Source organism: Acanthochromis polyacanthus, chromosome 10, assembly GCF_021347895.1.
Source record: "Acanthochromis polyacanthus isolate Apoly-LR-REF ecotype Palm Island chromosome 10, KAUST_Apoly_ChrSc, whole genome shotgun sequence".
NCBI lineage: Eukaryota > Metazoa > Chordata > Actinopteri > Pomacentridae > Acanthochromis > Acanthochromis polyacanthus.
Genome location: NC_067122.1, coordinates 30,856,205 through 30,867,600, shown reverse-complemented (window position 1 = coordinate 30,867,600; position 11,396 = coordinate 30,856,205). Strand labels below are relative to the sequence as shown.

Sequence of the window (11,396 nt, the reverse complement as noted above, 5' to 3'; positions counted from 1 at the left end):
ACATAATAAATGGTATTGTCCTGTAACAAACACCTTCAAGTAACAAATGCTGCTACACAACTCTGTACAAGATTCTAATGTTACCATAAAGCAGACCAAGGAAACACAACCACTGGTTGCAATGGTTGATTACTGTATATCCAGCTCTGTTTCTGCTGCTTATATTCATCAGTGATAAGAGGTTTAACTAACCCTGAGCAGGAGGATGCTACAGTAACATGAACAGACTCTTAATTGTTGTGTGACAGCAAATGCAGCACAGACTGTCACAAACTATTCTGATTACTGATGCTCCTTACAGCTGATTAAACTAACTATCATAGGTGCAGCCACATTTATTAACATAAAACATCCCTGAGATGATCAATCACTGCCTGAGGAGACTATCATCAGCACTCTGACCTCGTATTTAACAGACAGGACTGGATGTTTTACCTCTGAGGGTTCGGCTCATTCTGCTTGTCTCTGTCGTGTCGGATCATTCGGCACTTTCCCACCTCTCCACTGGGCCTAGATATGGACATGCCTCTGGACGCCAACCTGTCGACATAGAATGAAGCTCCTATCAAAATCCTTCAATGTCTACAGGCTGCAGCATGTTTCCTACTGGTGTTCACATAAACCCACAAAGTAAGAACACAGGTTTTCATGCGTGAAAAATGTAATATACATATAAAACTGCTGAAAGTGGTAGATTGTAAAATATCAAAGAACGTTTACAAAATGTCTAAATATAAATGTGTCGTGTGTGTGTGTGTATATATATATGTGTATGTATGTGTGTGTGTGTGTGTGTGTGTGTGTGTGTGTGTGTGTGTGTGTATATACGTATTTTTTTCATTTTTAATAATTTTCTTATTTTCTTAATAACAATTTGTCTATATTATTAGGGTGCCTGGGCGCACCGCCCCCTGGTGGCGTAGACTAGCTCTGGGGATGTGGAACGTCACCTCACTGGCGGGGAAGGAACCCGAGTTGGTGTGGGAGGTGGAGCAATACCGGCTAGATATGGTTGGGCTCACCTCCACGCACAGCAAGTGTTCTGGAACCAGAATCCTGGAGAGGGGTTGGACTCTCTCCTTTTCCAGAGTTGCCCAGGGTGAGAGGCGTCGGGCGGGTGTGGGGACACTCATGAACCCCCGGCTGAACACCGCCTTGTTGGAGTTCTCCCCAGACAACAAGAGGGTCGCCTCCCTGCAATTTCATGTTGCAGAGGGGAAAACTCTGACTGTTGTCTGTGCTTATGCACCAAACAGCAGTTCAGAGTGTTCGACCTTCTTGGAGTCTCTGGGTGGTGTCCTGGAAGGGGTACCACCTGGGGATTCCATAGTTCTCATGGAAGACTTCAATGCTCACGTGGGCAACGATGGAGAAACCTGGAGGAGGGTGAATGGGAGGAATGGCCTGCCTGATCTGAACCCGAGTGGTGTTTTGTTATTGGACTTCTGTGCTAGTCATGGATTGTCCATTGCAAACACCATGTTCGCACATTCGAGCATAAGGTTGCTCATAAGTGTACTTGGTAACAGAGCACCTTAGGCCAAAGGTCGATGATCGACTTTATAGTCAGACCTGCAGCCGTATGTTTTGGACACTCGGGTGAAGAGAGGTGCAGAGCTGTCAACTGATCACCACCTGTTTGTGAGTTGGATCCGATGGCGGAGAAGACTGCTGGACAGACCTGGTAAACCCAAACGTGAAGTGCAGATGGACTGGGAACGTCTGGCAGAGGACCCTGTCCATGGGGTTTTCAATTCCCACCTCCAGAAGAGTTTCTCCTGCATCCCGGGGGAAGTTGGTGACATGGAGTCAGAGTGGTCCATGTTGAAAGCCTCCATTGCAGAAGCAGCTTTTAGGAGCTGTGGCCTAAACGTCACTGGTGCCTGTCGCGGCGACAATCCAAAAACCCGCTGGTGGACACCAGTGGTGAGGGAAGCTGTCAGGCTGAAAAAGGAGGCTTTTCGGGCCTTGTTGGCTCGGGGGTCTCCCGAAGCAGCTGACAGGTACCAGCTGGCCAAAAGGGCAGCAGCTGCGGCAGTTGTGGAAGCTAAAACTCGGGTGTGGGAGGAGTTCAGGGAGGCTATGGAGAGGAAGTTCTCTTTAGAGTCAGACCTACAGCCATATGTTTTGGACACTCGGGTGAAGAAAAGTGCAGAGCTGTCAACTCCTGACACCTCAGGAAGGGGAGGCAGCGGAGCTGCTGAGGGGGTCATGGGAGTTCGACCTGCCAGTCTACATGTGTTTTTTCCTCATTGGCATGAGCTGTTCGGTCCCTGTACAACCAAAGTGAGAGCTGTGTCCGCATACTCGACACAAAGTCAAACACGTTTCTTTCAGTGGGTGTTGGCCTCTGTCAAGGCTGCCCCTTGTCTCTGATCTTGTTTGTAGTCTTCATGGACAGGATCTCAAGGAGCAGCCGGGGTGAGGAGGATGTCCCGTTTGGGGACCTCAGAATCGCATCTCTGCTTATTGCACATGATGTGATTCTGTTGGCTTCCTCAGACCATGACCTCCAGCACGCACTGGAGCAGTTTGCAGCTGATTGTGTCTGGCCTGGGACCGCCTCGGCATCCCCCAGGAAGAGCTGGAAAGCGTCGCTGGGGAGAGGGATGTCTGGAACGACCTGATTTGCCTGCTGCCGCCGCGACCCGACCCCAGATAAGCGGAAGTCAATGGATGGACACACACACACACACACACACACACACACACACACAATTTTACCGTTTTAACCGCCAGCTGCTGCGGGTGGGGGCCAGAGCCCGAGAGATAGTAAGAGTTGCGACACTCCCATAGGGTGCAGTTGTACGCTTTCTTTCGGTCTACTTCCGGGTTGTGGAGGCTTGTTTAGTTCCAAGCACCGCTTCGACAGTGATATCCACCGTTCATTTGCACTGCAGGTTGTTGAGTATATGTGGAGGTAAGTTGATGAAATGCCTTCCTCTTTTGAATTGTCAACTGCCTATATTTTATCAGAGGCTCTTTATGATGCATATGCTGAGCTTTATTTGTATTTGCGCAGCGTAATTATATATATTTTTTTATCTTGGTAGACGACCGAATTTCTGCTACTTTTTTTTAGCTCGACTCTGCTGTTAGCTGTGAAGTTATCTCCAGGGATATATTGACGGATTAATTGTTGATGAGTCGCTACCTCTTTTTCATTTTAACGTCTTTATATTATATCAGAAGCCCTTTGTGGTCCATACATTTATCTGTATTTGTGAATATTGGCAGATGACCGACTTTCAGGCATTGCCTTGTGCTTGTTAGCTGTTCTTTGAAAGCTACATTATAATACGCTACCCAGTGTGCAAAGTGTTGAATCTGTTCTCTCCCTATTTTACTTCATCTACTTTTAGTGTCCAGGACACACATGAAGAGGATGTCTCCCCACACACAAGTCATTTGATTATTTTTTTTATTATTTCAAAAATAATTGTAAAAAATAACATGTTGTTGTTTCTCCCATTGTCAATAAAACATACTATTTCATTCATCAAAGCATAATGAGTTGTTATTCTTGAATATATACTTTGTGTATGTCTTAAAATGGTTATAGTGAGTCAACTCCTGCCTGGACACTATCTGCTGAATGGACTGTTGTTACTCTGCTTTTCAATAACTCCCAGACTACGGGTAAGTGAATCAGAGAAATATAGACATTGTCTGGAAATACAATAATCCAGCTGGGCAAAAATTAACATCTTCAATCATCTTACATTTCTGTGTAAAAGTCGATTTTCCATGCTAACACGAATGTGAAACATTCCCTCCAAAACCCCAAAAGTGTCTTTAATATGTCACCTTACGGCTCAAAATGTAAAACTGACATTTACATACATACTCCAATGAATTAATAATCAAACAAGTACTTGGAGGTGTGATTTTATTCCTTTTTTACCGTGAAATCGCCGCTCTCAGTCCCATAGAAGGAAATGACAGCGCTGCCTGTTTGGAACTATTCAGGCTTACATGAACCACGTGACCCCCCCGCTGCCAGAGCAGGAGTGTCGCAACTCTTACTGTCTCTAAGGCTCTGGTGGGGGCACGGGGAACGGGGAGAGAGGCGGAGGGAGGCAGAGGACAGTAGAGAGCGGCCAACAAGGGTTCTGCAGACTCGTTATTCTCCGCTACTCTATGATGATTGGTTGAAATTGCACCACTACACTGCTGCATCATGCATGAGTATTGCACATCCACATTTCTAACAGCACTCACAGATGTCTGCAGCTTTTTGAGTAGTTTAATGAGGCGGAGCGTACCAGCGTATTTTGATGTCAAATTGCGTACCTGCTACGCAAAATGCGTACAGGTTGTCAGGTCTGCTGATTATTTGGATGGGTGAGCAAATACTTTTGGCAATATAGTGTGTATGTATATGTGTATACATACATATATGTATATGTATATACATATATGTATGTATACATATATATACACATATACATATATATATATATATATATATATATATATATATATATATATATGTATATGTGTATATATATGTATACATACATATATATACACATATACATATATATATATATATATATATATATATATATATATATATATATATACACACATATATATATATATATATATATATATATATACACACATATATATATATATATATACATATACACACACACACACATATGTATACATATAAGTATATGGAATACTATATTAGGGCTGCATGATATATCGACAAAATGTCGTTATTTCGATAATGGTAAGTGCGATATCCATATCGCAAAGTTGCGCGCTAATTTTATGATTATTGAGATATTTAAATCATGATTTTTGCATGCATAGACGTTTTCTTGTGACTAATTAAGCGCGACCACACACACACACACACACACACACACACACACACACACACACACACACACACACACACACACACACACACACACACACACACACACACACACACACACACACACACACACACACACACACACACTTATTCAACCCCCAGTGCCAATTTGGGTTTTAAGTACTATTTACATCTTTTCAGTTGTTTGGAATAAATTTAACATACAAGTGGATTTTAAACAGCTGAATGTAACCAATAATACCAGGGTTTTCTCTAAATTCCACACAAAATGTTAATTTTAATAACTTGTGCAGTTTCAAAATTATTCAACCCCCTAAGGAGCATTCCTTATAAAGACACACAATTGCAAATCAAGTGTGGTTAATTATGCCCCAAGCTTTTAGAACGTGCGTGAAAGCTAACATTAGTACTACAGTTGCAAATTCTCTTTTCTACATGCTTGGATTTGCATCTTCTAGTTTAATATTGTATCAAAGTCAAGAACACTACCCTAAAAAATAAAAAAAAATGGCAATGTCCATGCATAAGCAATGAAATGGATCCAAAAAGGTAGCATGTGCACTAAATCGTTCTAAGGATATTTTTGAAAGCGCAGTTCACTAGTTAATAGGTTTACATAAAGCGGCCACACTACCTGACCAGGGAGAAAGAAGAACTTAACCACCACTAGCACCAGACTTCTATGGAGACAAGTGGCAAAATAGCTTGAGTGACTACAAAAGAGCTACAATAAGATGTTCTGACATCAGGCACTAATCAGTAACTGATACTTAGTTGGTACAGTAAGATACAACTTCACACCAAAGGGCTTCTTCAGGTACTCAAAGATGAGAACCTCTATTGACCCACAACAAACACATAAAAATTTCTTAAAACCATTTACATAATCCATAGCTGTTCTGTAATCATATTTTCCAAAGCGTTGAAAGAAAATAAGGACTTCTGTAGGCCTGTGATTTATCAGTATATATAAGATGACATACAGCCTATCTACAGGAAGGCATGTTGGTGGCCCAATGCTGTTCTTGGCCTGATTGGCTTCATCTGCTACTGCAAAACTATAGTAAGTAGAAAACGAGATGAATTTGATCAAATATCAGGAAATCTCAGAAGCTAATGCTGACATTGAATAAGATGATGCTTGGGGACGACATTTGGCTGTTCAGCAACAAGACCATGCTTATCACATTGTCTACTAAGGCTGGGTTTCCCAAGACATCCTAGAATATTCTAGAGTGGTATTAGTAGTTGAAGGATTTAAATCTCACAGGAAATCTTTATTGGGATTTGGTGAAGACAGTTGCAGCAGACATGCTCAAGAATTATGTTGAACTAGGACACTTTCCCATGAGGAAGGAACTCAGATTCTTCGTTTGGATTACCAGAAGGTATTGTTTGGTTAAATATCTTATTTGCAAAAGGTTATAACGGTCATAAAATGCTCCAGCAAGTTTTAAAGACACTTGTCATTAGGGGGTTGAATAATTTTGAAAGTGCACAAGTTATTAAAATTAACATTTTGTGTGGAATTTAGAGAAAACTCTGGTATTATTGGTTACATTCAGCTGTTTAAAATCCACTTGTATGTTAAATTTATTCCAATCAACTGAAAAGTTGTAAATAGTACTTAAAACCCAAATTGGCACTGGGGGTTGAATAATTTTGGTTGCAACTGTATATGTGTAGACAAAAATACTAATATATATACATTGAAAATATTTATACAGAAAAGGATGAATTGCTTGAAAATTAACAAAATCACCAAAGCTATGAATATTTAAATGTCATAAAATGATTGTCAAGATAAAATATCCAAAAGCCTTCAAATGTATAAAAACCTTTAGTAAAATATGAATAAAGTTTGTCAAAAATTAATCAAATAACAAAAAATATTAATTAAATGTTAAAAAGCATTTAAAAATGTAAACATTAAGAAAAAAATGGTAAAAATCTAAGAAAACAAATCTGCAAAATATCTAAAAATTGATGAAAGACTACAGTTGCATTTGAAATGAAACCTGTGACGGTTTTCAACCAACAGACCTGTGTCGAGCTGACTGGTAGAAACTGTTACCTGTTGTAGATGTCATCGTCCTCCCCTCCCCAGCCCCAGTAGTTGTTGGGGAAACCGTTGATCTTCAAGTACTGTTCTTTACTCATCGACGACACACCACCAAAATACTGATTGTAAGGTAACCTGCAGGAGACACATGATCATTATATCTGTACATAAGATCACCTGTCAGACATCACCTGTACACAGCATCACCAGTGTGTGCACCATGCTAATAGTTTCCCATGTTTTCAGTGGGTATGTTAAGTTGAGCAAACAGTTTCCGCTGTTTTCAGTCTGCTTAGCTCAACAAACAGTGTCCCTTTATTTGTTTTCCTGTTTCCAGCCTTTGCATCTGCGTCTGGCAGATCACAAAAGGACTTCCTCACTTTGCCTTCTCATGAAACTACTTTACATACCGGACATTTTACATTCTAACGTCATTCATTACATATGTAAACTCATCTGCACCTACTTACGTTTATTCTGTTTGTTTGCAGATTTCTGTATCGCTCTTGTATATTTTGTTGATTTTTTGTTGTACATTATATTTTCTATATTTTTATCTTCTTATATTTTGTGTTGTCTTATTCTTTACCCCTTTGTTGAATATCCATGCTGCTGTAACAACAGAATGTCCCTCTGGAGATTAATAAAGTCAGTCTATGTCTAAGGTTTATGCTAGCTACAGTGCTGTGAAAAGTTTTTGTGTCTTTACAAAAATCTTCGGTTTTTGCATCTTGAAACCCTATATCAGTCCTGTGAAAAAACCTAATAACTGGTGGGTCTATTGGCAGCAACAACTGCCATTAAATGTTTGTTACAGCTTGTGATCAGTCTTTTACATCATCATGGAGGAATTCTGGTCCACTCTTCTCTGTAGAAGATTTTAAATTCGGTCACATTAGATGGTTTTCATTATTGAACTGCCCTTTAAGGTCTTGCTACAACATCTCAGCTGGATTAAAGTCCAGACTTTGATTTGGCAACTCCAGAACCTTCATTTAGGTCTTTCTGAGCCATTCAGAGGTGGACTTTCTTGTGTGCTTTGGGTCTTTGTCTTGCTGCGTAAAGCATTTGTGCTTGAACTTGAGGTCATGAACTGATGGTGGATATTCTCCATAAGGATTTTCTGATAGAGAGCAGAATTCATGGCTCCCATCAGTGATGACAAGTCATCCAAGTCCTCCACCCATCACACTACCGTGTTTCACTGTTGGCATCATGCTCTTCTTGTGGAATTCAGTATTCGCTTTACACCAGATATAACGGACCCTTGTCTTCCAAAAAGTTCCACCTTTGACTCATCAGTCCACAGGATGTTATCCTAAAGTCTTGGAGATCATCCAGATTTTTTTTTTTTTGGCTGATGCCAGATGCCTTTTTATTTTTAATCAGTACTGATTTGATCCTTGCAACTCTCTCATAGATCTATTTTCACCGTGTTTATTATTGTAGAATCATGTAGATGGACCTGTGACGTCTGCAGATATTTGATAGTCGTCTGGCTTCTTTCTGACCTCCTGGATTAGATGTTGATGAGTTCTTGGAGAAATGTTGGTAGTTGGTCCACTCCTGGGAAGGTTCTCCACTGTTCCATGTTTTTCCATTTGTGGATAATGTCTCTCACTGTGGTTCTCTGGAGTCTCAGAACCTCTGCAATGGCTTTGTAACCCTCCAGACTGATGAATGTCAATGACTTTGTTTCTCATCTGCTCTTGAATCTCTTTAGAACGTGGCATCATGTGTTGTTTTTGAGATCTTTTACTATGAAGACAGGTTCTATGTAGTGATGTTTAGGTTCAGCAAGTCTGGCAGTAGTCATGTGAGTTTGGCTAGTAAAATTGTGAAATGAATTTGGTTATTTGGTAGATTGTTAACTAAGAAGGCAATTACTTTTTCACATAGGGCAAGATGGGCTGGAGAGCATTTTTCCTTAGAAATAAAATCATCTAAAAACTGCAATTTGTGTTATTTTGGGTTATCTTTGTCTTACAATAAAATTACTTTGGTGATCTGAAACATTTAAGTGTGACAAATATTCAAAAATAGAAGATATCTGTACATACTTTATCACAGCACTGTAAGCTGAAGGTTTCTCTGTTTTCAGTGTGTTTGCTAAGAAAGGATAACTGCAGGTCAGCAGTGTTGTGACACCAACACAACAACAGGAAGTAAACGCCAGCTTTTTCAGACTTCCTGACAGGAAACTGTACTGAGAGTGTCGACAGGAAGCTGGAAGTGAGCAGCATTTCTTCTGCTGTGGTGTCTCCTGACAGGAAGTGAACTTGGTGCTAACAGAGATACTGTTAAACTGCCATAAGTATGTGGAAATTGACAGACCTGCTGAATGTGACTTTTACTGTGTGAGCTGTTTTCTCAAACACCTTCTTTTCTATATTTCCCCAGCAGCACAAAACTCAACACAGTGAACGTGAAAAAAAGGGTGATGTTTCCCACTTTTGTTGCTCTTCAATATTAAATCATGGTCAATTAAATTTGGCTTTTTTGACAAGAATGTACAAAAACCAACTCCTTCCTGTCAATGCTAAAACATTTGCTACAAAATAATGTCAAGTAATTAAAAATATAGCAAGTAAAACAGGTGATCACATGAGTATTCACCCACATCATCAGCATTAAGTCGATGCACTTTTGGCTGCAGCACTGAGCTGGTGTGGTTGGTCTCAATCAGCCTGAACATCTGGACACTGCAAATTTACCCCATTCTTCACAGAAGTCGTGAGTGACCAGACCTTGTCAACTTGAGTCACAAATCGTCAGTTGAACTGAGGTCTCGGCTCTAATTTGACTACTCCAAAACATTCACCTTGCTCTCTAGGGTTAGGGTTAGCTCTCGAGGGCTGGACCCGAATATCTGAATGTTCGTTCGCTACGGCGGTATCCCCATCCCTGACTTTTCTACAACCTCTTCACAGTTTTAGAGTCCTCTTTTGTCGTCATGGTGTGGTTATATCCAGAAGCACTGATTCATAAGTGACTGGACCTTCTAGATACTACAATCAGTAAGTGACATTCACCACACTGAGATGATCCCCGTTTCACTGTGTGACTTTTGCAGCAACTTTCTGCACCTGTGATGAATGAGGCATGTCACTTTAAAGGAAGTGAATACCTATGCAATCACTTGATTTACATTTGTGTGTTTTTATTTATCATTTTTTACTGTGATGATTGACTCCTGACAGTTAGAACTTCAGTTTGTAGGAGGTGCTGTTCCTGTTTAAAATTCTATTAATGACATTTGTGCCTATACAGGCAGTATTGGATTCAAGTCCAGGTCAGCTTTTCTTGATTTATTTGACCTATTTTTAAAATTAAAATTCATTCTTGATGTTATTTTATCTGACGTTTTCTGAGGCTTGAGTCTGTCATGATGAACTGTAGCCGATACGTAGTACTGTGTACTTGTACTGTGAGTACATCGAAAGACACGGTTTACTGTGAGTTTCAGTACAAAACAGGAAGGAAAAGACTTACAAATTAACATGTGAATAAAGCAGGTGTCTGATTTCTAGTTTCTATCAGCTACTTCATGCCTTCCTTTAATAGCAGTAGCAGAAAACTGAAACAAGCTCATTTAAAATGAGCACTGTTAAATTCAAACAGGGCAGGTCTGTCTCACCTGAAGCCGAACTTGTCCATGGACACGGACAGGTGTCGTGGTTGGCTGAAACACCTGTAGGTGTTACGGTCGTCCATAGGGATGAGGTCGACGTCGCTGAACACAAAGCAGTCATAGTCGTACTCCTTCAGAGCTTCTGTGTAGCCCACATTCAGCAGCTTCGCTCGGTTGAAGATCTCATCTCCATCCTGCAGAGACGAATGGACAGACAGATGGTCATCCCAAGCTTAGTAAACTCAGATTTTATGGTGTCAGTCAAAAGTTTGGACACACGTCCTCATTCAATGGTTTTTATTGGATGTGAAGATAAATATCTCACTGAAGACATCAGAACTATGAAAGAACAAATATGCAGGGCTCCAGACTGCGACTAAATGGTCGCATTTTGCGACCAAAATTTGAGCGTGTGGGAGTAAATTTTTCATCTACTCGCGCATGGGCAACCAGTAAATTTGCAGATTTCTTTTTAAATAGGGTTATTGCGTTTTTTTTTGTTTTGTGTTGTTTTCAAACATCTGCTCCACACTTCAGCCCAGTAGACAGTAATGCGCAAAGGAGCTGTTTGCCAGCCAACATTAACTCCAAAAGAAGAAGAAAGGAGACACCTGAAAGGAGACGAACACCAAAGAAGAAGAAGGCGGGCCAATGTGTGTGAGAGCGGGGGGCGAAAGACGGTGAAGCTCCTGATGTTTCACAAAGCCTTCATTTACGTTCAACCTTATTTTGAACATAAATTCACCTTTCTGTCCTTCACTCCTTTCTTCAGGAAACACCGTCAGAGTTTGTCTCCATTCCAGCTGCTTCTAAGTTTAGACACATCCTTTGACAGCAACAGAGAGAAC

The 11,396-nt window shown here is 40.6% G+C and overlaps 1 protein-coding gene across 1 annotated transcript in view; it reads right to left on the bottom strand.

Annotated features, from left to right (window-relative positions):
* Positions 1–11,396, bottom strand: part of b4galt1l (DP-Gal:betaGlcNAc beta 1,4- galactosyltransferase, polypeptide 1, like) — a 36,078-nt gene that overhangs the window by 2,347 nt on the left and 22,335 nt on the right. Inside the window, exons 3-5 of the mRNA XM_051954210.1 lie at positions 10,555–10,742; positions 6,930–7,052; positions 436–540 (exon numbers count right to left, since the gene is read on the bottom strand). Of these exons, the coding sequence (XP_051810170.1) occupies positions 436–540; positions 6,930–7,052; positions 10,555–10,742 (416 nt within the window). The remainder of the gene's footprint in view (positions 1–435; positions 541–6,929; positions 7,053–10,554; positions 10,743–11,396) is intronic.